Here is a 26,191-nt window from a genome sequence, read left to right on the forward strand (position 1 = left end):
CGCGTCAACGCTTGCGCACATCATCAAGTAATGCGAAGTTGACAGTGAGCTCAAAGTTGTTGACACGGCGTGCTGGGCACGTCACCGTTGCATGTAAACATAACAAACACCACGAAGTGCTGTCAACACGACACTTTCGAGGCTTCGCGAAGTCATCTCGTCATCCCTGCCAATTTGAACTGTCGCAATTGCAATCAATACCTCGTGAGTCTTGGTATTATTACATTTACAAAGCAGCAGTTGACGCCAAAAGATCAGAGAATGTCAGTGACTGATATCATGAAATGGAGAGAAGGAACTTCTTCCTCAAGCAACTCGCAAGCGAGAAGACTCAATGAAAAAAGTCGCGTCAGCCAGAGGTAGTGTAATACTGGCGACACGGTGCCAGTGGGGTTGAGCAAGCCCAGTGACCCACCGACTGGTTCCAAAAATGTGTGGCGCCTCAATCCATCCGTACAGCAAGCAGCCCGCCACAAGGCGAGAAGCTGGGCCAAACCTTAACAGGTCGGACTACTCGCAAAAGATAAATGAGGCTGACCTGGTGCGAGAGTAGGAGGGACGGGGGATGAGGGGTTTATATACTGGCCTGTCGCTTGGCGTCCCAGCGCTCACGTGACTTGACGCTCGGTTGTTATAGTCTGAAGGGTCTCTGTGATGGCTTATCTTCGGGAGCAATCTGGGACATTGGCCGTGGAAATTTACAGTGACGTATCGAGCCGCCCAGGTTGCCGCACTCAGATCAACGTCCGTGCGCTTCTGGGTCCATCAAGTGCTGCCGCCTCTGTCTCTGTTCGCCAGAAAACTGCTTTTGTCGTCACCAATTTTTGAAACAAACAAGTCGCTGCCTCGGCCTTGCGCGATGTCTAGCTAGTGAGGACTTTTCCGAAGCTTACATCCATCTGTGGTCCGGGACTGCCTTTGGGTTCAGTCCTAGACTCAATTTTTGAATACCCTTTATGTCTTTTCATCGCGTTATCTGGCTTGCCAGTGACTTGAGGAAGAGACATGAGAGTTACATTGCTGCTTCACATCATATGGCTTCCCCAGCAACGACCACGTCGTCAGCAAGTGGCTTTTTGGCGGGCTGTTTGTAGTATCAAAGTACTCAGTAGCTCGCAAATCACATCTTGCCAGAAGCTCTGGAACACGTCGATGGATTGAGTCACGTCAGGATGTTACAAGAATTGGATGGAGAAAGTGCAGAATCGTGTCTTATTGTGGTGTATCTACACCAACGCCCCAGCGCCCTCGCTATGCTCCGAACCCAGATCTCTCAGAACATATATGCCGAATTAACGGCGGCGGCCTTGCAGCTTTGTGCGGAGGAAGGCGCGGCGAAAGGCGCGGTCGCGGGCGGCGGGACGAAGACGATTCCAGAACTAGAAGTAGAAAGTCAGCATTGTGACAACTTTGGATTGACGAGCCAAAAGCACACAAAGATGGGAACACTCACGTTCTGCAGGCGCCTGGCCTCCTCTACCTCAGCGCGAGCAACCTGCTCCCTCTCTTGCTCCTCCTTCTCCTCCTCGTTCATCCTCCTCAAGTACATTTGGAGGTAGTTGTACGCGAAGTTGGTCGCGACCCTTGACAGGCCCATGTTGGCCGGAACTTCCTCTCGCGCACGCGCAGCGACTCCCAAGTACCAGTGCATCCGGGCCAGCGAATAGGAGGCTGACTTGTTGTCCATTGTGATATGGTGATGGTTTGGGTGGTGTGGGGTTGGTTTTGGGGTTGTTGGTGAGGTTTTGTTGAGTCTGTCGCAATTGTCAGCCTTGATTATCATGATACTCATGCAGCGTAGCACGATCTCAAAGATAACTGGGATTCAAAACTTACGGTATGAGGAGTTGGTGGTTCTGGAGTTCGGTCAAGTCCAGCAACGAGGAGAAGATATAGGACTGGGGCCCGCGCAACACGTCAATAGCAACAAACTCGAACAATAGATATCAGACCTTCAGCAGAGAGCTATATGGATTGCTATTGTGCCAGAAGCTTTCAATATGGTCCATGTATACAGCATGTAAATTCCAGTCGAGTCACAATAGGTCCAGCCCAGCAACGTGGGAGTCCCTCGACCTAGAATTCTCTAAGTCACCTCGCAATTGCGCGTACTCGCATGAGTAAGCTCGCCATGTACGCAACACGTAATCTCAATTTGTGTTCAAGTCCTTCACGGCTCACCTTCATCAAGCTAGCAGTGCACATGATGCTGTCGACTTTTGCACCGCTAGTGCGTCTCCTCTGGTCTCCTTCACTTTTGGGGACGCGCAATTTGTAATCTCCCTCCAGGCAAACACGCGTGGCCTTAGTGCTGTCGTCGCTACGTCAACAAGCTTGATCAATTTTGTCCTTACCCACCTACTCACCATTTTTTTTCACAACACACTCGCACCCCATGATCCCATTCTCCCTTACATCTTCTTCTACCCACTCTACATTATCAGCACCTTTGTCACTCTTTTCCATAGCTACCTGGTCCTTTGATCTGGCAGAGTCAACCCCCGCATGCACGGGAGCGACAACAGTCACTCGACCGCGACGCACACCAGCGGCGCGTCACCTCCAGTCAGCAGCTTCTGGCATTCAGACTTTGCCTCTCGGCGCTTGGGTACTGACTCTCTGTATGTCCTCCCCTCTTCTTGCTCACCCCCGCCGCCGATGATGATCCTGCCTTTGGCAGACCCTACACTTTTTGAGACATGTAGAACCGCTACTCTGTGGCTGGTTCGCAGTTGATGATAGAACTAGCTTTCTGATGGACAGCATACCCACGCATTGCGCCGGAAATCTTTTGAAGATCGTATGCTGACAGCTATTTTTAGTCCCACACCCTCTGTGCAAGCTCTCTCGAGGCGACCTCGAGCTACGCCAGGCTGTCGCGTCGGACTACCGCTCAGACTACCATCTTCTCCGCTTCCGAACATTGGAGAATACGAGTGCCTTGTGCGCATTCGGATTGGTAAGTTCCCCTCCGCTGCTCGCTCGTTACACTTTTATGATTATCTCTCTGCCATTCACAATCCTTCCCCTCCTATATAATCTGGTCGCTAGGTGATGGTCGCTTCCAGCAGCCTCTCAAGCTTCTCCGGAGGGGGACATGTTGAAGATTCCAGATCAGTCTGAACCATTACATCGCTCGTCCCATTCAATTCTACCTCAGACTTTTTGGCATTCGCTAACTGGTCTCTTCGCAGTCCTCCGCTTTCAGCACGCTGTTCCAGAGGATAGACTACCGTTGCATTCGTCTTGTCAGACCGGATGCTTTACTGTCACCTTGCTGGCAGCAGCGACGTTGCGCTCTCCCGACCCTTCTCTGGCCTTGCGACAAGTCGCGTCGACAGGATCAGTTGCCAACCGTTCCATATTTCGTATCAGTAAGCTCTGTCTCCCCACTACCCTCACCATCCCCTGCAATGATATCAACCCAATTAGTATCGTTCGTGTAGCTTCGAACTACCGTCGAGGAACGCTGCAAGGAGCTCGGCATAACAACCTTGAGCTCTCAAGCAGCTGTCCCAAGAGACAGCACTAATCTTCTTTGATACGTCGGCTTCTTTCTCCGCATGTCTCGTTCCTACTCCCTGATATCCGCTGACCTTCCGTGGCATCTAGACATGGCGCCCATCACTTCCTCTTCTCATACGACATGCAGTGGTCCGCGAAAGCATCATCGATGTGAAGATCTGGAGCGGCTTTCCTCACTGCAGTCAGGTCTTGTTCCATCAAGTCTACATTCTTCGCCTAAGTGACAAGCCCTGGAGTCGATGAGAGAGGTCCCAACGCAGATGTTGCATCTCATGCCGGTAAGTACCCTCCAAATACCCCCACCCACTACCGCGATGATGCAAACGTATGTATCGTGTAAAAATCTCGAAGAACCCGCACGGGAATTCAGCCTTACCTAGGTAGAGCTTTGAGTTCTTGGGCAGCTTCAAAGAAGAATTTGTCTCATCTTCTCAACTGAGCGACGCCATCATTCCTCCTCATCCGTCTTTTGTATCCATTGCCATCCGCTGACTTGTCACCATGTCTAGACTGACGAAGAGAGCAATTCAATCGTCCTTTTGCTGCTCATTCCGATGGCACACGAAACCACAACAGTAAGTCAAACTCTCCTCATCCTCTAGCAATACCATGATGATACCACCGAATGCGTCTGAGTTTATTGATGACAACATTGTACTCATTCCAGCTGACGTTCCCCGATACTTTCCACACACACTCTTCTGTTACTCAAGGAGCATTTGCTAACCGCTACCCAGAACCGCAGTGAGTTTACACGACCCGCCCAGCTGAAAACTTCAGTAACGTCTGCTTCTTGACCGGTCAGATCAGGTACGTAAGCGCGCATCCACCTCCCACTTTCTCGCAAGATGATCAACCGCCCAACTCCCGAATCGTTCAAGGGTTGCTTCTCAACATGAGGGTACTAATCGTTGGTTCACGTTTCTGACGAGACATGCCCCCCTCTTTCTGCTGCTCTCCGCTGTTGAAGTTCACTGACATCTGAAAGATCAAGTAGAGAACGGAAGCCATCCTCAAAACGCGAATTGCATCGAACGTCGCGATTGATTCAGCTACGGTACGTCTACATCCTGTCCCGTTCGCAATCGGCAGATGATGAGATAGCGGTGACGCCACAATGGTATCTGACAGTCTGAACTCTTCATTGAAGAAACTACGTCACCACTCTGGTGCCTCTCTGCTCCCTCCACTCCAAGCAAACATTTCATCGAACCATGCTAATTAGATGTATATCAAGCAGTCTCTCCACGCCTACGACGGCGGCGCCACCACTACCAACGCGCGCGATTCCTCCGCACTGTCCTCCTCGAATGCAACCTCAGCCACGTCGGCTCGCGCACACAAGGCAGAAAGAGAAGGATCAGGACGCACATCAGCCACCAGGCATTTCGGCATGCGTAGCAGTACAGTCCTCACAAGCTGGTACTTGCACATCAGCACGGCACGGGCACGTAGCTTCTGCCTTCCCCATGGCGTTGCTGCACACCCACGCGCCGAAGAAATTCTGGTGTCACTCGACAGTCTCCGCCATGTTCTTTCCGTACTTGCTATGGCAAGTTACATGGCGGTCTCGACAGTGATCGACATCTGCCCTTTGTAGTAAGACATGACTGAGCTCAACCTACTCGGTCAGGTTTAAACTAGTGGCTAAATATCAACTTTGTTATAGCTAACCTGCCAGGTAAGTCACCTTTCCATTTGATATCGTCATTTCAGCCACTCTTTACTCACAATGAACAGATTCCCTGGCTGCTCATCGTAGTCCAACTTCCCAGCGGCACGTTCACAGTCCATCGTACTTCTTCCATAAGAACGGTGGTAGGCCGTGTCGCAAGATCAAGATACCTCATTTATCCTCGTGCTCTCCAAGCATAGATGGGCAGTTGAGGTGAGCGCTACAAGGGGTGTCTTGAGCCTCATCATGGTCTTGGCATCAATAGTAGCGGCTTACATTTCGGTTATACTGGGGGTTTGTTGGGGGTATGATGGAGCGCGAGGACGACATGGAGCTGGACTTGATGCTTGTGAGGGAGTTCAATTGGGGTGTATTCGGTAGATGGCTTGTGTGAAGGACTTGGTCGCAGCATGAAACTCGCTGTGTACGCCACAGCCTACAAGATCTTCTGGTTCTTTTCGCGTAGATATCAAGATTGCAACTCTTTCAAACTTCCTCAATTCTCATGTGCCGCAAAAGTGAAGGTGAGCCTGCTAAAGTGGCACTGAACGCACCAAGGACGAAAATCCAAAGGAAGAGAAAACCTGCACCATCACTGTTTCCTCGCCGCGCGACGTGCAATTTCTCGCTTCTCACGGTGAAAAGTGCTCCCCCGCTCCTCTTCCCAAAGCGTATGTGTGAGGGTGAGGAGGGGGAGCAAGGTAGGTAGGTACAAATCCGCGTCTCTGACTGACTTTTGCTCCTTAACCCAAACACACACCCACATCCGTATGTATTCTTCTGAACCTTCTATTTCAGCTTCAATTCGCAGTATTTGGTTACATGTAGCTAACGTAGATATATAGAAATCAAACCAAATCATCACCACCAACATGCCCGTCTCCTCCTCCGAGCTCGCCGAGGGCATCCACCTCGCCCGCCGCGAAGTAAGTTTCTACCTGCTACAACACATTCACAGCTCTATTCTACAATACAACATCATATCCAGGAGGATACAGTATTAATAGGAGTTTTAGCTCAGGTTCGCCCATGCCGCCCGCCGCCGGCACGTGCAGTGCGGCACGTGGAGTGTCGACGAAGACCTGGCGCTTCGGCGCACCATCCGCCTCTGCCGGCGCGCGCTGGCCGTCTTCCTCCCCGCCTACGAGGTGACCCTCGCGCGCGAGGCCAACTTCCAGCGTATGTTATATTCCTTTCACTTGTTTTGGTAGTTCGGCATTTGGAGCTGTATCAGCAGAGTGTCTTCATATCTACTCTCCTTCATCAACAACACTCCTACTATACCTCATTGGAACACTGCTAACATGTGAACAGAAGCATAGAGCCCCCCTGGCCCCCCTCCTCGCGCCCCTCGTCCGCGTCCTCGCCTGCTGCGCCCTCGCCGGCTGGCTGCCCTTCGGGGACAAGATGACCTTGGGCGGAAACTTTGGGCCCTAGGCCATACGACTTGAATACATTAAATAGATCGTGTCCTCCTTGCCATATCATGCCATCTTGATCTCCTCCGTGCCAGTGATGTGTATACCTAAAGCCTACCTACGCACCTATCAGCTGCCCATCTCCAAGCCACATGTATGCCTCACGCCGTGTTACAAACTTCGTATCACAGCATGATGAGCGGCATGTAGGGTCCTGGCATCCTTGTATTCGTACTTACAGAAGGTATAAAGCGAATGTCTACTCCAACTCCTACTCCTCCAACCAGTCCGCAGCACTACCAATGGCCCTACTAACAATGCCAACCCACCTCTCAACGCCCTCTTCACTCTCCTCCTCAATCGCCTCAACGATGCCAGGGAACGTGGCACCAGAATAGCCCGTCCACTTCCCAGGTGCGAAGACGACGTGCTTGAACCAGCTTCGGCCGTCAAGACCATCCGGGAACAGGAACTTCCTCTCTAGGTACTTGTACTTTGTGTTGATGCCGCGGATGGCGAGGTATAGTTGCACCTTCTTCCAGGGCTGCCACCAGGGAATGTCGCCGATGTTTTCGTATTGCGCTGCGAGATCAGCGGCGGTAGCGTCGTGGAGGATGGACGCGAAGAGGAAGTGGGAGACGGCTTCATCGAGAGGTTGGAAGACTTCGCTGGAGTCGTTGTTTGGGGGGCCAGCGTCGAAGGCCTTTCGTTTGACGGCGTCGACGTAGGTCTGGAGGCCGACCGCGTAGTCTGTGGCATTCAGCTGGAGGATGGGTGTCTCGACGAGCTTGGCTGCTACGAGTGCCCACATCTTGGCGATGGTGGCATGGTATTCGAAGGTCGGATCGCCGTACTTCTTCATCCAGTCGAAGGAATCGTAGTTGCTGTGATAGTGGTAGACTGCTGACTTGGCGTCAAAGCCGAAGCCCATGTCAATACATGGAATGCCGGCGAAATCCTGGAAGGCGGTGAAATCGCTGCCAGAGCCCATCGTTTCAATGCGCTTGTCCCAAACGTCGTAGACAGATTGGCCAGCGACAGTCTGGTTCGGGGACATGACCATGCGAGCTGGTATATATTAGTTGAGACTCATGAACTGGGCATGACAGCAAGCTTACCGACTTCCTCCACCACACTGCTCATCAAGGGCGCCGCCGAGAGCTTGAAGTTCGGGCCTGCTGTGGCAACGTCGACATTCAGATATGCGACTGTGGAACCAGAGAGCCAGGGCAGGTACTCCTCGACCCACTCGGTGCTGCCAACCAAGCCGTACTCCTCTCCATCCCAGCTCGCGAACACGATTGTTCTCATGGGCTTCCAGCCAGCCTCCATGGCAGCTCCAAAGCTCCTGATAACCTCGTTGAGCGCTGCGCTGCCGCTGTTTGGATCTCCTGCGCCGCCAGCAATCCAAGCATCGCGGTGGTTGCCGAGAACAACGACTTCGTCGGGAATGGTGCCGTTGATGATTCCAATGACATTCCACAGGGGCGTCGTAACGTACTCCTGCTCGTTGACCAGGTTGAGCACAAGGTCGTCTGGCGAAGGCCCAATGTTGTATTCCACGCCCTTGTAGTCCAAACCGCCGCCGTGCCAGTGCTCGTTGAAGGATGAGGCTTTCGGACCGTGGCCATTGAGGGCTTTGAGGAGGGGAAGCGCGTCGAGGTAGGAGATGGGAAGAGATGGGATGTGTGGCATCGCGTGGTCGACGGGCTGGCGAGGGCAGCCAGGTTTCGAGGGATAGCCTGGAGTGGTAGGGTCACCTGGCGCGAAGCCTGTAAATTGTTAGCATGGCATGACAGAATGATGGGTAACGACTTACTCAAGAACTGAACGCTTCCTCGCTGGACGCTGCTGGGTTCTCTGGCCGGTCCATCGGGGTATGTCGCAACGCCGTTCTTTTCGGTGACCTCTCCATCATCGCCAGGGTCGGTGTACATGGCAACACCAACCATGCCCAGCTCTTGCGCGCGCTTGACCTTGAGACCGCGGAAGACGCCTCCGTACTTGGCCAATGCGATCTTGCCTTGCAAACTGACGTTGGCCGCCTGTAGCTCCTCAAAGTCTCTGTACGTTCCGTAGTTGACGAATACGTAAGGCGCCGTCACGTTGCCAGAGGCGCTGTATCCGTGGAAGGTTGGCACGCGATCTGCGAGCTGGCTGGACTTGTCCTCGTCCAAGACGTCTTCTTCCAGTCGCGCTTCGTATTTGACCTTCCACTCTTGCTTTGTCATGCTTTCAGCAGCGTCTTCCTTGTTGCCAATCTTCTCCATGAGTGCCAATCGATGGCCCTTGGGGTAGTTGATGTAGACGTCGTAGTCGACAATGGTGCTTTCGACTCCCCACTCCTGCCATCTTTCTCTGGTCCATAGAGCCTGGCTAAGATTCTTTCCAGCGAGATGGGGTCCGCTGGTGTAGTACCTGCTCCATTCTTCTGCCTTTTCAGCACTGGGTGTTTCTAAGAGCGCCGCCTTGAGGCCTTCGAAGTCCAGGGCCGTCTTGCGCGCCCATCCGTTGGGTATTTGTGAGGTCGATAAGGAAGATGCCGAGAATCGTGATGCAGGGGCTACTTCGTCTTGAGTGGGTGGCGCAAAGGCGAAAAGGAAGACGGCAGCAAGCCCTCCAGCGATTATCGTCGCGCTCAGCAGAGTGGTGCATACGAATCGAAGGCGATGGTGTGGGTATCGGTCGCGATGGGGTCGGACATCGACGCGCTGAATCAGCGGGGTGCTTTCGTCGGCCATTGTCGCTGGCTTCTCATTGCTCGCCGGGAGCTGCATATACAAACAAGAGGATTCTTTCACACCTGGCCAGAGGCATGCAAGATGGAAGTTGAGATAAGAGACAGCTGCGCGGAGCTATGCCGGACACCGAGGTCGATGGCGTCACGCACTTATCTCGTCCAATCTTAGCGCGGCTGCCATGTCAGGGGTCTGAGGAGCCGCGGAATTTGTTGCCAACATCAGACCTTCATCCGCATCGCACATCTCTTCGAAAAGAGCGCGCGTTATGGCAGGCATCTCCAATCACGCAGTTGACTCGATTGGAGTTAATTCTACGCGATAGACTGTCCATCAACCACGTGATCGCCCTCCGCACGTCGTGCACAGCGTCAGCCGGCCATCGTACTCCATGCATTCCACCTCAAGTTCTATATCTCTAATAATTCCGCAAACTATGGTAATCATGGCGAATGGCCTCTACGGTCTAGTAGAGACTTTCTGTAGCCTCGCGCAACTTCTACCATATCATCCGGTTTGTGTTCTCAACTCTATCTCTCCACACAACGCGTTGTCTTCTTCGTCGATGATTCTTGCCTATCAACTTCTTCCGATTCTTGATTTGCTCGGCTTTCGCACCTGCGTATCTCATGTTGCCGTCTCCAATATTGAAATGACCAGAACAGCCAGCAGCCTTGTCAGAGCCTCTGAACGCAGCGACGACGTTGCTTCTTCTTGTCATATTCCGCACAATGTTCTCTAGGCAATATTGTCCTAACGCTCTTTCGTCGTAAGCTGGCGGTCGGCCTCAGTCAACAAAGACGTCGTGAAGATTGCATAATGGCCGTCTCATCCATTGTCGCATTATCAACGCCGAAGTCGACACTGAATCGAAGCAAGGGAAGTGAGATTTATAAGGCCATGCTAAATTTTTCCCTGTGATGGTTCAGAAATCCACTCGAGTCCGAACTTGACCAGCATTGCCATCTTGACGCAAACGCAACACCCGAGCCCAACACGTCGAACCCGCAACACGAAATCCGCAACACAATGGCCACTCCCTCCATCGAAGCCCCCCAGCTCATGGGTATTACGGGCGACAACTGCGCATCCTGCAAGTCAACCACCGTCCCACTTTACGACCTGCCCTGCCACGAGAGCGACGACTTCCACTGCCGCGACTGCCTCACCAAGACTTTCCACGCCGTCAACGACCAATTCGTACGATGCCCACACCCGTCATGCCGCCGTATTGTCGGCTTCGAGCAGCCTACACCCCTCGCGCAGAACCTCCATCTTGACAACGAGTTCTACGAACAGGAGCGCATCGACAAGATTCGCGAGCAGCCGGAGGTCATGAACAACCTGATCGCGCTCGTAGGCGAGGAGGCTGAAGTCATTTTACAACACGTCTACACTATGTTCGAGGACCAGCTCCTGGACCCCGTAGCCCTCGGCGGCGTCGCTGGACACTACACTGCGCGTGCCGCAAACACGCTCTTAGCCAGCTTCGCCTGCAACCCCTTCGTCTGCGGGCTCCTCGCTCAAATTAAAGGCACGTTTAAGCTAATGACTACCCCGTTAGAGCTTGAAGAAGACCTCCATTCCCTTCTTGATAGATTACTTCACGAGTACGCGCAGTTGAACTACGGGAACGAGCTCACTCGGCACGGTATCGATTTGGAACATGAGGCTGAAGTGCTGGCAGCTGCACTGGATAACTACAAGCCCTTCAATGAGCTCAAGGAGAACTGGGAGCTGATCATCAAGAAGTGGGTGGAGCTGCTGGCTTGGAGGCACTTGGAGCGCCTGGCACCGCCTGAAGGAGGTGCTGCGGAGCGTAAGAACCGTCAGTTCTAGGGCATAACATGTAGGCCAGAATCACATCGCGAGTATATCATAGTTTAACATGCCGTCTTTCCAATCAATATCACCATTAATGCAATCTGTAGCCTGTCTATCTCTGCTCGTACGTCATATCAAAACTGCTGCCGCACTGACCCGTCAACACGTACCTTCCCCGTCCGCTCCCAGCCAACCACATCACTCCCCCGCTCCTTCCCTTTGCAAAAGTCACCCTCACCACGACTTTAATCTCCCGGTGTTCCCCCGACAGCACCTGGGCACGACCCCGAAAGCATGACTAAGAAGCTCCGTGCTTTCAGGCTCTTGGCGGCTCTCCCTCGCACTATATAAACAGCCGATCCCCCTGCCCAAACCACCAACTCACCTTCTCCCGCCGGGCCTCTTTAGATAGTTGCTTTCTGCTTTGCTTTCTGCTTTCTGCTTTCTGCTTTTGCTTTCTTCTTTCTGCACTTCCCCAAGAATCTGCTAACTCGGCTTCTGTACAGACTCGGTAAGGCTTCCTCCGCCTCGCATACGGCGATCCTCACCTTAGCTCGCAAGAGCTAAGACCGAATCCTCTTCGCATTTCGCAGCGATGGGGTAGAGTGTGGGCTCTCATTGAGTGCAGTGCTTTATGCACTGCCTTGAGGAAGGCTTTTGTGACTGTGACTTTCGAATTTGTTCTTGCTTTGACTTCAGTGTGCTTTGACTTCGCTTATATATGACTTGACTCGATTTGACCTTTGCTCATCTTCAGTGCTATGCCATGCTCATGATATATGTCTTCGCAACTCTGGCTCCTTATCGATAAGACTGTGCTATTCTCCATGTCATTCTCCCTATGAGTCTTCCTTTGTTTATCTGTACCAGCATGTTACTACGCTCAGGCAGTGCGATATCATAGTCGATATGCTGCTCATTTTGCGCCTATGTTGCGACTCCCAGCACTCTACCCGCTTCCATCAAATCCCGCGACACGCACATCTTGAACCAGGTATTGTCCAGTCAGCTTCTGCGCCTGCAGTTCGTTATGCTCAGCCTCTTCTGGCTGGATATCCAACGCGACCAGCGCAGTTGAATGAAGGACGGCAGGACAACTGTGACTTCCCTTTGGAGAACGAGCACGACAACCGCCGCGACAACAACCGAGGAGCTATCGTGGACTTTACGCGTGGCCACTCACTGATCAATAAGAAGCTAGACGTCGACTTCACCGCAGTGCAAGTCGTCTCGACCATCCAGGCTATCACCAAGCACGCTACGTACGTCCTTCCACGCGCTCCATGCCTTTACACGCTGAGTTTTGACTACCAGGGTGCTGTGCTACGAGCATACTCTCCCTCATCATCGCCGCAATCCGCTCTGCCACCCCGAAGTCAGACGAACTCGATTGTTCCCGATGTATACGCTGCCAACCGTTCCTGACCCCGCCCGAGATACACCCACCGTTTAGACGACTCAAAGGTTGCCGTTGGAGTCCGCAAGATCGGCGGACAAGGAATATACCAGCATGCGGGCAAGGATGCAGGAGTTGCTGAGTGCATACACTGGGACGCTGGATCTGCTTGACTCCCATGCACTTGAATGAATTGAGCAAGGCTCATTCGGGGATACAAGAGGGTCTATCAGAGGCAAGGACAAGGTCAATCGACATCACAAATTCTCAAGTAGATGAATCGAAGTGTAAACATCGGTTAAATAACCAAAGCGCTATGCTACAAGAAACGGGTGTATATACACAAAAGAAGCGAAACAGTCGTCGTATCCAACGAACGAACCATCAAAAGGTAGTCTCTCTCAGAAGAAGGGTATCCATCAAATCATATCATCCCCAGCGTGTTTGCTCAACGCTTACAAGAAAGAGCGAGCGTGGCGGCGGGCCTTGGAGGCAGAGCCGCTGGCCTTGCCCTCCAACCAGGTGATGAAGGTGTCGATGGTGAAGCTCTCGGGGAGGGCGTCACCGCCGGTGGAAGGAGCAGCCGAGGGAGTAGCGGAAGGAGCAGTGGAAGGCTCGGCCTCGGGGGTAGCGATGGGGCTGGCGGAAGCAGCGGGGGTGGAAGGGCTGGCGGCGGGTGCAGAGGGGCTGCTGCTGGCGCTGGGAGCAGTGGAAGGAGTGCTGGGCTTGGTGGGTGTGGTGCCATTGCTGGGAGCGCTGCCAGAGCCGCCGGAGCCGAAGAGAGGAGGACCGGGGACGGTGTAGTCGATGTTGGCGCCGTAGGGGCTGAAGAGGATACCGGGGTCGGTGGGAGTGTAAAGCTCAGTGCCGATGACGCCCTCTGGGGTCTCAGTTCCGGAGCCAGTGACCTCGATGTTCAAGCCTGGAGATTCAATTAGAAATTGGTTCTTCATGTGATTAGTGGGGTATTCTTACATTGAGGGTAGTTCTGAGCGCCGTTAACGTCACCACCGCCGTGGAGGGCGATGATCTCGTGGCGGAAGACGTACTTGCCAGCGGCAAGGCTCTCTGGGACAGTGACGGGCCAGGTGTTGTTCTGGCCAATCATCTTGACGGCAGCCCACTCGCCGTTCTCGTAGCCAACACCGTCGATCTTGGTCCACTTGAGCTCCTCCTTCTTGACGGCGGTAACGTCGCCAGTGTAGGGAGCGACGTAGGTGATGACGGGGCCGACGTGGCTCTCGGGCCAGGTGCTCCAGTGGAACTCAACCGTACCACCAGCGGCGACCTTGGCCATGCTGTCGGAGCTGCCCTCGGGGCTGGCGGCCTTGTGGCAGATGATGTCGGCATCGCCGAAGGAGTTGGGCTCGACGAAGCCGTTGTCGAGGTTCTCGGCGTACCAGCCAATGTGCTCTGGCACCTGGCCGCCGTTCTGCTTGGCGTAGTAGTAGTCGAGGCTGAAGCCCTGCTGGAAGACACCGTCGATGGTGACGCCGTTGACAATGCCGTGGGCGGTGGCGGTGGCAGCGAGAGCCGCGATGGCGCTGAGGGAGGTAACGGTCTTGTACATGTTGACTGATGTAGATGGAGTTCTTCGAAAGAATGGAGTTGATAGGTTCGATAGTGACGAAAGTTTGAAAGTGGTTGAAAGAGTGTCTGCCGGCTTCACACAGTGAAGGACTTGATGAACGAATGTGAGTTGAAAAGAAGGGACTGGTATAGAACCGAAGATTGAAGCTGTAGCGATGGTGCTAGGGATGAGGTACCAGGTGCCCTATTTATTCAGTTCAGTCTCTGCTCCTACAAATGCTCGGCATCCATTGACCCACATCCTGGGCGACTCGCAAAATGAGAGCCCAGAATGGTGGGTTCATGCTGGGCGCGCACGAATATGCATCCCGTGCTGTTTGAATCGCCATGTTTCCTGTTGCGGAGAGACAAGCGACATTGTCAGGATGCGCAGGCCGTTTCCTGCCTGCAGCCAAGAGCCATCCCACGGCTCCGGACCAGTTCCAGAATCACTGCGCCCTGCCACAATCCAGTTCTTGGTCTCCGGTATGCATCGTACGCAGCGTATCCGTCGTCATGAATCGTTCCGGTCGGCGTTGTTGTGGTTTCGGGTTCGAGCGATAACGTGCAGCGGGGCCGCGCGAAACGTGCATCCCGCGTGTTCCTGGATTCGCCCTTGCATACTGGCGCCGCCAAGAGCTTAGTTGTTTCTGTCAAACGAGGTGCCGAGAGCGCCCCATTTTGTGGCGCCTGTCAGATGTCTAGATCCGATCGTGCTGGGTTGGTAGAAGTGGTGTTGATGAACGGTAGGGTTGATGTTCATGCTCTCGATCGCGGGCTTGAAAGGTACGTCAGTAAGACGGTCCGGTTGCCGAACCCAGCTGCCGTGACCTCATCATGTCATCCCATCTCTGAGACACTCCAACCGACCAAATTTGTCGCATGCAACACCAAGCTTCCTTCGATCCTGCACAATATCCACACCGATGTTGTCGACTCGTCAACGTCGCGCGCGCAACCGTTATGCACCCCTGACAGCGCAACCGATCCTTGGGGCCCACCACCGAACTTCGCGTGTGCAGCCTGGTTTCAGACGTGAAACGGCCAATATTGCGCCCAATGGTAGTGAGCGGAGATGCGCCTAGATCGAGGCAGGCGTGTTTGACGACATCGTCGTCGATATTAATCAAGTCGGGTATTCGGGGGCGGCGCTTCTTGGACGGCTGGCGGTGCAACTGCATGTCAGGCGCGGCGCCGTCGACTTTAACATCTTTCAACCTCTGTCTTTAACCGTTCTGCCTTTTAGGCTGTCGATGTATATGGTGTGGGCCTGAGGCTGTTTCTTCTTCTCTATGTCTCAAACGTAGCTCGTGATGAACATCCACAGCAGGTTGGTGTGACGGATCTGTCCTGCCGTCTTGCCTACCACGGTGCGTGTCTCTCATTCCATCTCATACTGTCACTCTGTCTGAAGCTGTTTGGCGTCTTTCCACTCGTTCTTTCATGTTTTAATTGCTGTGAGGACTACTTTGCCTCCACCTTCCATGTGCCAATTTCCCTCAGCAGAACTTCATACGGACGTCAGGGTAGGTTGTTCTGAATCATCTGTTGATGTAGCGCCCTTCAACGATCTCTTGGGGGCGCCATTATCTCGTTGTTCCCGAGGTGATGATGTCACGCATATCTCAAAGCAATCTCAGAACACCAAAACACTGCGCTGAGCAACCAGCATTACAGCTCCGCGTACAGCTCCAGGCACCATCATCACGATCTCCCCGTCACTGTAGAACCACTCAAGTACCTCCCCACTCACTCATCGTGCTGCTCTCGCTTCAGCCAGGAGGTGATGTCACCCTCACTATCCCACATATACCGCGTAAACCCTTCTTCTTCCATCAAAACAACCCAACCCGGGTCTCTTAGTGGAGTGGTAACACGTTCACCAACAGTTCCTGTGAGTACAGAGTGTCAGTTGACGCTGGCACCATCAGTGTCCCGGTCACTTGACTGGTGATAGCTGTGCTTTGCAGTGTTTGTGAGAGACGCTTGTTCGACTCAAGCAGAGACCAAGTATATCATCTTTTTTTGCTAGATTCAAGTACGTACGTAAGGTAAGGTGAAGGGCAAGAGCGTTTGCGTGGGTGTGCCGCTCCAGTTGTGATTTTCGTTGGCGGCTTGTTTGGGGTGAAGGACAGTGCATTTTTTTACCGACGTTGTCTTCAGTTTTCCACACAACTCTAATTATTCTATATGTATTATGGAGCCGGCTCGCTCTTCATCAAAACACACCAGGCTTCTTGGTCTAATGGTATGACGACACAGACCGACAGGTTCTCCGTCAAGGTCATTTGTATAGTATGTGTATTGAAGGTAACTTCGGACCTGCTTGAAATGCCATCGTGGCGCGCCCTACTTGTGTAGATCAAGGTTCGATTCCTTGAGAAGCTATCATTTTTTGCTTGTGTAGACGTTCCAGATCATGTCTACATCGGCTCTTTTTTTGCTCAGGGTCTGGGCAACTTTCTCTTTTGAGGGATACGACAGCGATAGAGGGTGAGTATCTACAACCCACGACGTCAATGTAGACCCTACGGCCCTTTATACCTTGCTGTTGCGCTTGTTGTGTTCTTTTTGTATCCTGTAAAGCTTGTTGTGGTATGGCACGCGTTGACTGAAAAGTATACGTAAGCAGCTACTCCAACCACGCCTGCAGACCGCCAACCAGCAAAACAGCAATACCCAACACCCATTGCGCAACTCCAAAGGCACCCTGTACGTCGCCCTTCCTGACTGTCCACAGAATCGCGAACACCGCACTACCCAAGCCGCAAACACCCATCGTCACTGCCCACACGCGCTGCGCAAGGAACCCCTCTACGAGATGAACGCCCCAGCCCATACCGAACTCCAACCGCTGCCTCCGCTTCGGACTGCGAAGATACGTAATCAGCTCGCCCTCATAGTCCTGCGGGTGCTTGAACAAATGGAGGAGATACGTGCTACCAACAGGCGGCAGGAGGTCGTTGGGCTCGAAGGTGTACGGATGCTGAGACGGCGCTGCAGACTTCTCTGGCTCGCTGATCGATGCTGAAGAGGCAGCCGACTTGGGCGGCATTGACGGCGTCGCACGTATATCCGCGAAGCGATTGCGATGGACTTCGAATTGGACAAACTCGATGGTCGTCAGCCCGCGAAGACGAGCCCAGTTGAACCAACGGCGGTTGAGCTGGTCGTAATGCTCTCGCAGCGTGAGCGCGAGGTCTTTGTCGCTTCTCACACGCCCTTCGTTGACATCGAGATGGACGATCTTTGGTGTCAGGCGGCCCTCGTTCGCGCAGGTCAAGAGCCAGGATTCTTGGACGAAGGACGGCATACGGACACTAAAGGGGTTGCTGGCGACGGTACGGGACGGGCTATACTTGGAAGGGTCGCTGCCTCTAGTCCAAGAGTTAGGCCCGCCGTACGTCGACGACGGTGTGGTCAATGTGGACGCTCTGCTCGACGAGTCAAAGATGGAGGCCATCGATGAGGCGGTGCTGCTTTGGCTGGTAGGGCTATGTGGTGTATGAGCTCTTGGGCGATTGAGATAAGCTTCGAGAAGGCGGGCAGCATTGGGTCGCTGTTCGATAAAGTCGTCATACAATGGCTCACCGCATGACTACATCTTGTTAGCATAGTCCAGAGAAAGAGTATGCTGAGTTACTGACGCAATTCCATCGCACACGAACATGCCCCCGCGGCACGGGCGGTTCAGTACCGAATGTATCACGAAGCAATCGGAAACCTTCATGTGCTTTGTCTGACAAGGCACTTAATGCAAGACCCCAGTACCTCAATGTTGTGTTTCGACCTTCAGGAGATGCCATCCGTATCTCTGCTTCCGGAGGTAGCGGTATCTCGCCAACATGATCGCCAATCGATGGCTCAACAATGGTGGGCACTACGGGCTTTTCGAATCTATCATCAAGAACCTCATTCCCTGACTCAATTTGATCTAAAGCTCTTCTTAGCGCTTCACGGAGCTCATCTGCGCGACTCGCTCCCGCCGACGGGGGTGATAGCAGTGCATTGGCGTCCTCGGTATCTATTGACGAAGAAGAGGATGATGCGTGCTTCCGTATCCTAGGTGATCTCTTGCGGCGCGTCGCTGGCGACACATGAGCTGACTTGGTCTGAGGTACGTCGGTATTCAATCGTAAGCCATGTTTGGGTCTAGCAGAGATATGTAGGTCGTCTGCTGATGCATGACGAAGATGCCGTGGCTTCGCCGCGCTCGTGTGTCGCATCGGTTGCGACCAGGTGGCATATCCATCGGACGCTAGATCAGTTCCACTCGACTTTCGAGACACCGGACGGATGTGTTGGCGTAGATTAGTCGAGTTCACCAAATCGTCTACCACTTGACTATCGGGTGTGATAGTTGTCGGTCCCACGCGACGCTTGACGGATTTGTGAGCGTCCGATCGCTTGAGGTCTAAAGTCGCTGCACGACTCTTCACTCGGGGACGCGTCCGCTTCTCGACACGCTTTCTCACAGGTCCAACGAGTGACAGACCGCGGGTTGGCGTCTTCACGATGCTGGAGACCGAAGCCGAGCGGGTGGGAAACAGCGATGGGGCCTGTGATGACGGTTCTATATCAGTCTGATCTTCATCCACACGCTCGTGTATCGAGCGAATGTCTGGTATCAGTGTCTCAGCATCACTGAATCCATCCTCTGCAATCGAAGTCCTGGCCAAACTATGATGCGGCAGATGGTTCCTTGGCGGGATCACAGTGGGCAGCGACCGTTCAATGCCTGAGGTGTTGGAACTTCCGATCTCGAAGATATCGTCCCGACCCAGAAGACTGTCGGTATTTGATGCAACAGCTGAAGGGGGAGAGTACAGCTCCGCAGGCAGAGCCGCCGAGTCAAGCTCTGGAGTCTCAGATGTCTGGTTCGCAGCGATATGCTGGCCCAGATCCACTTCCGCAATCTCGTTTGAGTCTGTCGACCCTTTCAGCAAGCGCACGACGTAGCCCTTTCCTTTCTTCTTGATTCTAGCTTTGATGTCCGTAAGTCGTTTGGATTGAGTAGAGGCTGTTGAGTCGCTACGAGAAAACGACACATTCCAGTCTGGCACGACCTTTTTAAGAAACTCGGGAGGCACATTGTCCAGGTCGGCCCAGCCTTGCCTGTCGTGGAGAGGAGTGCTTGGCGGACTAGTCTTTTGAGGAACTGAGCTCTCGACACTAGACTTCAAGCCATCTTGTAGAGTCGTAGACGCAGCAAGATTAGGTGCACAAGTCAGAGGTACTCCGATCGACGATTGTTGTTTCGGGCCCAGGTTGAAGACGAGCTGGAACTGGCCAGGATTGCGTGCATCTTCTTGGAGATTTAGAGTGAACGGCACCGATTGCGTCTTCTCGTATTGTGGAAGAGGTGTTTCGCGCCCCGCATCAGATGTCTTTGATTCATTGCTCATCGGGTGTTGTTGATTGAAGCGCAAAGGCACAGGAGAAGCGATCGAAGAAGCCTATCTCGATGCGAAAGTCAGCCACCAAAACCGTCAGATGTCCACTTCAGCCTTGCGATGACAAAGGGTTGCCCTGCCTAAACCCTGAGAGCCATAGAGACTTACCATGTTCGCATAATGTTCACGCCGCGATGCAGGAACAGTCGCCTGAGGGACGCAGAGAGGGGCGACATCTTGCTGATTTTGACCGGTCCAGGCTGCAGTCAGCTGTAGTTTCGACGAACCGGAGATGGCTGCTGCGGTCGTTCCTGCACTGCCACCACTGCTGCAGAGCGATCAACGAGGCTGTCGTGCCGGCCCGCTGATTGGCGAACTTCATCAGCCGAACGCAGCCAGCATCACATGCGTGGGTTGCCTCATCTCTATCTGTCTTCTTAACTCTGCCTTACCCGCTGAAGCGTGGATGTACGATTGCGCAGCCTCGATACATTGTAGTACCTGCTTCTCGCCACTAGACGCGTCGCCGGTGTCGTCGTTCTGCGCAAACCTCCTACGCGTCACGCTCTGGCACGCCGCCGGAACTCAACAAACCTGTCTAATCGTGTCCGAGACGAGCAGCGCGTCCCATGATTGCTGAATGGAATGCGCAGTCCGCATCGATGATGTTGAGATAGACTTCGTGGCTCGAGGTAGCGAGCTGTCGCGTTCCATGGCACCCGTGGACGCGCCTTCCCGCTGCCAATGCCGTGCGTCATGCCACACCCATCTCCCACTACCAGCCCCCAACTCCCGACATATACATACACCACCACAACACAACTGCGGCATACCTCCGACCTCCAAGATCTTGGCCATGATGCTCCGGAGGGACTCTCGTCACATGTCCCCATCATTCTTCCGGACCAATCTGTTCAGAGTTCTTCCTCCGCGCCTCGGCACATTCGATGACTAGGCATTAGCTAAGTTAGCTAAGGCTTGCTCGGTGTATAAACTACCGCTTTCCCCGCAAGACATGAAGATCCTTGTTCCCCACAATTACTCCGGACAGCGGTCTCCAGATTCCCGCCATTGAACGACGTGTTTTGTGCGGAGAGCAAGGATGCTTGCCATGTGTGGCAGGGCGACATGACGTTAAACGGGCAGACTCCGAGAACTACCTCGCACCACCGACCGGGAACAGAGTATCGATCACATGGTAGTATGGTAGATCCCGGTTGACTGGCCGGTAGAGTTGCATTGGCATTTGTTTATATACTTTGTTGATGCCGGCTGCGATTTTGGCTTCATCTTGCACATCTCTCAAGCCTTCAAGATGCGTCTCTCTACCCTCTTCCTGTCGCTCGTCAGCGTCGCTACGACCGTTTCTGCGCACCCCAAGAAGGCAGAACAGCCTACCTTCTCTCGCAATGTGATCTTCTCACCACCCAGGGACGCCAACTGGACCGACCCCGGTGTCCTTTATGCGCGTAGTGCCCAGCTCCCTGACGGTGCGCTCCTCGCAACCTGGGAGAACTACTCGCCCGAGCCACCAAAGGTCTACTTCCCCATCTTCAAGTCATCCGACGGTGGAAAGTCATGGAAGGAGTTCTCGCGCGTGCAAGACACAAAGAACGGCCTTGGTCTGCGCTACCAGCCATTCCTCTACGTTCTTCCCGAGGCAATTGGTGGCTACAAGGCCGGCACCGTCCTCATCTCTGGTTCCTCAATCCCCACCGATCTCTCAACCACCGACATCGTTCTATACGCCTCCAAGGACAGTGGCAAGACCTGGGAGTTTGTCTCCTCGATCGCCAAAGGTGGCGAGGCTCGTCCCAACAACGGCCTTACTCCCGTCTGGGAGCCCTTCCTGATGATGAACAAGAAAACTCTCATTTGCTACTACTCCGACCAGCGCGAGAACGCCACCTACGGCCAGAAGATGGTTCACCAGACCACCACCGACCTCAAGACCTGGGGCGCAGTCATTGACGACGTCACCTACCCCACCTACACCGACCGTCCTGGTATGCCCACAGTCGCCAAGCTACCCAACGGAAAGTACATCATGACCTACGAGTACGGTGGCGGACCCGCCATCACCACCTCATACCAATTCCCCGTCTACTACAAGATCGTGTCCGACCCTGAGAAGTTCGGCGAGGCTACCGGCATCAGCCTCAAGTCCACCGACGGCACCATCCCCACGGGTTCTCCATACGTCGTCTGGAGTTCTGCTGGCGGCAAGAACGGAACAATCATTGCCAGTGCACACAGCAACTCTGAGGTTTTCATCAACAAGGGTCTTGGAGAGGGCCCTTGGATCAAGGTTGCTACTCCTGAAGCAACCTCTTACACTAGGCATCTTCGCGTCCTCAAGGACCAGTCTAAGTTGTTGATTATGGGTGGTGGAGAGCTGCCTCCTGCTAGCAACAACTCCGTTACTGTTACCGTTGTTGACATTAGCAAGTGGTAAAGGAAAACAAGTAAAGTAAAATTAGTATCAATAGCATACATATGAAGTTCCAAATGTTCCAACGCATCGCCACGTGTTCTTGATGTCGTACAATAACTCCAGCATCGGCAGTGATATAAGTTTACTCAAGCATGCAAGTATATTTCCTTCCGTCCAAGAAATGATCCATGTCTGTAGGCTGGCGTCCGGCAGAGTTCTGATGCTTCCTATGTAGCTTAATGTGCAAATCAGGGAAGCCAATGTACCAAGTAGAATATCAAACAACGACCGAAGTGCGAAAGCTTCTTTGTTGGAAGCATTGATTAGTCGCCGCGAACATCGGATGAAACCGTTTCGTAGTAGCGACTGTGTAAAATTCTGTGCGGTCCATGAGGCGTGTAGCGAGTACACACCAGGGCAGGCTAAGATTGACGATACCAATAGCTTTATACCACAATCAGGAATTAATTGCGAATGCACACCCAAGCAATGACGATGTTCGCGTGTCAATGTTCGCGGTCTCTGGAAAGAGTGATGGTTCGCCGCCCCGCCTAGCGCCCCACTAGCACCGGCCCGACCATTGTTCCTAAGCGAGCCACCGTGGGTCGCTGAATTTGGCTCTCGCGATATCTTCGAACGCCGCAGCATTCAACGACAAGCCCACGGAACCGCCTCTCTCCACCTCCCAATCCCAAACCAATACCGCAATCATGCCCGGAGTTTCCGTCAAGGACATCGAGTCCCACAAGTTCGTGGCCGCCTATGCCGCTTTCTTGAAGCGTCAGGGAAAGCTTCCCATGTAAGTTTGACCTTTGCGCTATGCGCAAAACCACACGATGTCAAATGCTAACGTTATGTCAGTCCAGGTTCGTCTCTATCCAGCGGGTGAAGGATGAAGCCTGAATCCCGTAAATGGGGGATAACCTCAGTTCGCTGACCACTTATCTACAGGCTGGGTTGACACTGTCAAGACAAGCCGTACGTATCTTCCCTCATATGCGAGAAACCTTCAGGCTGACATGCGCAGACTCCAACGAGCTTCCTCCCCAGGACATTGACTGGTTCTACGTCCGCGCCGCCGCTGTCGCCCGCCACGTCTACATGGTACGCGAAACCACCACCTCCACTACAACGGATATGTGAAATAAGGACAGACATGCTGATGAATCACACAGCGCAAGACCGTTGGTGTCGGCCGCCTCCGCAAGGTCCACGGCTCAACCAAGAACCGCGGTTCGCGCCCCTCCCACCACGTCGACGCCTCCGGCTCCGTCGACCGTAAGGTCATGCAGGCTCTCGAGAAGATCGGTGTGCTCGAGCAGGACGAGGACAAGGGTGGCCGCCGCATCACACAGTCCGGTCAGCGTGATTTGGACCGTATTGCGCAAACCACCCTCGAGGCTGAGGAGGAGGAGGATGACGAGTAGATTATCACCTTCTACGCGGAACATGTGTAAAAGAGCTGTCTAGCATTTGATTGCGGAGCGGCATTACGGATCTACCACGGTTTACGGCTTATGGCGTTGAAAGACATGATTGAGTCGGGCCCGCTTTTAGCCTAGGACTTCCAATGACACTGGGCTTGGGCCTCAAAAGCAACATGATACCCCTACCTTCGACATCCGTGCAAATCGTTCCTGGTACTGTGATTCCGCCATTGCTATGATCTCGCTTTCTCGTTGAAGTTCATGCGCCCTTGACCATGTCATGTCCAGGAACATACATTGAATATAGTCTGATAACTTGTCGTGCACATGCCAATCCAATGTCAGTATTTCCAATATGCGGTACTTTGTACCCAGACTCCTCCACATACTCCTGGTGCTCCCCTCAAAACAAATCGGTCATAGCACCATGACTGGCATCCCCCACCAACCTCGCATACTTCGCCAGCACACCCCTCGTGACCGGCATACTAGGCGCCACCCACTCCCTCAACCGCCTATCAATCTCCTCCTGCGGCACATCCATATCAATCCTATTCTTCTCCGCGTCAATCGTAATCATATCGCCGTTCTGCACGACCGCAATAGGTCCACCAACCGCTGCCTCAGGACAGATGTGACCAACGATGAACCCATGAGAAGCACCCGAGTAGCGTCCATCGGTGATGAGTGCCACGTTGGTTAGTTTAGCACCCATGATGGCGGCGGAGGCTTTGAGTTGTTCAGGCATACCAGGACCACCTTTGGGGCCTTCGTAGCGGACGACTACGACAACGTTTTCGCCATGCGGGATCTGGCCTAGGTTGAGGGCACGGTCGAGCTCGTGTTCTTTGTTAAAGACTATGGCTTTGCCGGTGAAGATTAGGCCTTCTTTACCTGTGATCTTTGCGACGGCGCCCGAAGGCGCGAGGTTGCCGCGCAGAATCTCGATGTGGCCGGTGGGTTTGATGGGGTTGGACAGGGGCCGGATGAGGACTTGGTCTTGGGGGAGGGACGGGTAGGATTCGATGTTTTCGGCTAGGGTTTTACCTGTGACGGTGGGGATGCTGCCGTCGAGTAGGTTGGCTGCTACGAGCAGTTTCATGACGGACGGCATGCCGCCGATGTCGAAGAGGTCTGCGGCCATGTACTTTCCTGATGGCGCGAGGTCGGCGAGGAAGGGGATCTTGTTGGAGACGCGCTGGAAGTCGTCGAGGGTCAAGGGGACGCCTGCTGTGCCTGCCATGGCGAGGAGATGTAGCACGGCGTTTGTGGATCCGCCTAGTACCATCATCATAACGAGAGCGTTCTCGAAAGAAGCTTTTGTGAGGAGCTTCCGTGGTGTGATGTTCTTCTCCATGCAGACTCGTATCGCAGCGGCGGCTTTGGCGCATTCGCGCATCTTGGCGGGTGAAGTTGCAGGCGTTGTGGAAGAGTTGGGGAGGGTCAGTCCCATTGCCTCGATCGAGGTACTCATTGTGTTGGCCGTGTACATTCCTCCGCAAGCACCGGCGCCTGGGCAAGCATTCCTCTCGATATCCTCCATGATCTCATCTGGCGAGAACTTGCCCTCTGAAGCACTCTTCAGGTTCTTGTATATGTATGCGCCGTGGCTTTCGTAGCAGGTCGAGATGTTGATAGGCTTTTTCAGCGTCTCGGAGTATCCTGGCATTATCGAGCCGCCGTAGACCATGAGCGAGGGACGGTTGTGTCGCGCGAAAGCCATGATGACTCCGGGCATGTTCTTGTCGCATCCGGGGATGGCTATGCAGGCGTCGTGGTGCTGGGCGCATGTGACGGTTTCGATGCTATCGGCGATGACTTCGCGGGTCTGGAGGGAGAAGCGCATTCCTGGAGATGTTAGAATGTGTAGATACTGCCAACAGTGGTGTATATACCCTCTCCACCCATGGTGATTCCATCAGATACACCAATCGTGTTGTACTGCCATGCCAGCATGTTGTCGTTCAAGACGTGCTTCTTGATTTCCTTACCGAGATCCAGCACTACCCATCGTCAGTATACAACGTCAAAACTACATTGGCGTATATCGTAGCGTTCGCATGCGTCACTCACAGTGCATGCTGCAGTATCGTTAGCATTATGACAACGAATCCAAAGAGTATACTGACTTGCAAGGGTTGCCCTCCCACCAGACGCTCGCAATTCCCACGTGGGGCTGCGTCTTCATTGCTTCCCGTGATGGTACACCAGCTGCGTACAGCATTGCCTATGCGACGAGAGTCATTAGTGACTGAAGGCCTTCAATCGTCGTGGCACCGGGTAGCGAACCTGGGCTCCGGGGAAGTTGTGACCGGTTGTAAGTGTAGATGAGTATTTGTTGAGCGCTGGCTTGCCATCCTCGAGCTTCGCGTCATCGGGAAGATGTGGAAAGCTGAGGAAGCGTGGCTCCTCTGGTTCACGCTGCTTCTGGAGGTTGCGCGGGTCCATGGCGGGCTGCTTGTAGTGTGATTGATAAGAGAGGTCAGTGCAATTGAAGAATAGAGAGGGAGGCACAGGTAGCTCAAGAAGGAGTCAGAGAGGAAAGGTAAAGTTGAGTCAATGGACGAAGTCGTGAGAGATACGGAGATAACTAGCAGTTACCGTGTATACCCAGGTACTCCCGTAGCAGGGATCTACACATTCGTCGGCTGCCCTAGTGACGATGGAGCAATCCGAATGCTCGCAGCGACGTCTGTGTGGGGCGTCGACAGCCCTTCGTCACGTTGCGCTGGAGCCAACGTTCGGAACGATGGAGGGGTCCGTCGGATGGGAACATGGTAGACGCGTGAGTT

General features: G+C 53.6%; 9 protein-coding genes across 9 annotated transcripts; 4 read left to right on the forward strand and 5 right to left on the reverse strand.

Annotated features, from left to right (window-relative positions):
* Positions 1 to 1,292: 1,292 nt before the first annotated feature.
* On the reverse strand, positions 1,293 to 1,687 carry J4E85_002721 (uncharacterized protein; the record flags this gene model as incomplete). The annotated part of the gene is made up of 2 exons (XM_051466996.1): positions 1,293 to 1,379; positions 1,454 to 1,687. 2 exons carry the CDS (start codon positions 1,685 to 1,687, stop codon positions 1,293 to 1,295), a joined length of 321 nt encoding a protein of 106 aa, XP_051329851.1.
* A 4,385-nt stretch (positions 1,688 to 6,072) lies between these two features.
* Positions 6,073 to 6,637, forward strand: J4E85_002722 (uncharacterized protein; the record flags this gene model as incomplete). Its single annotated transcript, XM_051466997.1, has 3 exons — positions 6,073 to 6,126; positions 6,217 to 6,379; positions 6,525 to 6,637. 3 exons carry the CDS (start codon positions 6,073 to 6,075, stop codon positions 6,635 to 6,637), a joined length of 330 nt encoding a protein of 109 aa, XP_051329852.1.
* A 252-nt stretch (positions 6,638 to 6,889) lies between these two features.
* J4E85_002723 (uncharacterized protein) lies at positions 6,890 to 9,359 on the reverse strand (the record flags this gene model as incomplete). Its single annotated transcript, XM_051466998.1, has 3 exons — positions 6,890 to 7,686; positions 7,737 to 8,390; positions 8,438 to 9,359. The coding sequence occupies 3 exons, from the start codon at positions 9,357 to 9,359 to the stop codon at positions 6,890 to 6,892; spliced, it is 2,373 nt and encodes a 790-aa protein (XP_051329853.1).
* A 1,026-nt stretch (positions 9,360 to 10,385) lies between these two features.
* Positions 10,386 to 11,195, forward strand: J4E85_002724 (uncharacterized protein; the record flags this gene model as incomplete). The annotated part of the gene is made up of 1 exon (XM_051466999.1): positions 10,386 to 11,195. One exon carries the CDS (start codon positions 10,386 to 10,388, stop codon positions 11,193 to 11,195), a length of 810 nt encoding a protein of 269 aa, XP_051329854.1.
* Positions 11,196 to 13,031: 1,836 nt separating this feature from the next.
* On the reverse strand, positions 13,032 to 14,146 carry J4E85_002725 (uncharacterized protein; the record flags this gene model as incomplete). Its single annotated transcript, XM_051467000.1, has 2 exons — positions 13,032 to 13,498; positions 13,552 to 14,146. 2 exons carry the CDS (start codon positions 14,144 to 14,146, stop codon positions 13,032 to 13,034), a joined length of 1,062 nt encoding a protein of 353 aa, XP_051329855.1.
* Positions 14,147 to 16,777: 2,631 nt separating this feature from the next.
* On the reverse strand, positions 16,778 to 19,550 carry J4E85_002726 (uncharacterized protein; the record flags this gene model as incomplete). The annotated part of the gene is made up of 2 exons (XM_051467001.1): positions 16,778 to 17,639; positions 17,917 to 19,550. The coding sequence occupies 2 exons, from the start codon at positions 19,548 to 19,550 to the stop codon at positions 16,778 to 16,780; spliced, it is 2,496 nt and encodes an 831-aa protein (XP_051329856.1).
* Positions 19,551 to 20,853: 1,303 nt separating this feature from the next.
* On the forward strand, positions 20,854 to 21,993 carry J4E85_002727 (uncharacterized protein; the record flags this gene model as incomplete). The annotated part of the gene is made up of 1 exon (XM_051467002.1): positions 20,854 to 21,993. The coding sequence occupies one exon, from the start codon at positions 20,854 to 20,856 to the stop codon at positions 21,991 to 21,993; it is 1,140 nt and encodes a 379-aa protein (XP_051329857.1).
* A 689-nt stretch (positions 21,994 to 22,682) lies between these two features.
* On the forward strand, positions 22,683 to 23,399 carry RPS19 (40S ribosomal protein S19; the record flags this gene model as incomplete). Its single annotated transcript, XM_051467003.1, has 5 exons — positions 22,683 to 22,771; positions 22,839 to 22,857; positions 22,902 to 22,950; positions 23,000 to 23,076; positions 23,148 to 23,399. The coding sequence occupies 5 exons, from the start codon at positions 22,683 to 22,685 to the stop codon at positions 23,397 to 23,399; spliced, it is 486 nt and encodes a 161-aa protein (XP_051329858.1).
* Positions 23,400 to 23,802: 403 nt separating this feature from the next.
* J4E85_002729 (uncharacterized protein) lies at positions 23,803 to 25,847 on the reverse strand (the record flags this gene model as incomplete). Its single annotated transcript, XM_051467004.1, has 3 exons — positions 23,803 to 25,247; positions 25,295 to 25,402; positions 25,652 to 25,847. The coding sequence occupies 3 exons, from the start codon at positions 25,845 to 25,847 to the stop codon at positions 23,803 to 23,805; spliced, it is 1,749 nt and encodes a 582-aa protein (XP_051329859.1).
* Between the last annotated feature and the right edge of the window lie 344 nt (positions 25,848 to 26,191).

This window comes from Alternaria conjuncta (assembly GCF_024043145.1).
Source record: "Alternaria conjuncta strain BMP 0040 chromosome Unknown scaffold_3, whole genome shotgun sequence".
Lineage (NCBI taxonomy): Eukaryota > Fungi > Ascomycota > Dothideomycetes > Pleosporales > Pleosporaceae > Alternaria > Alternaria conjuncta.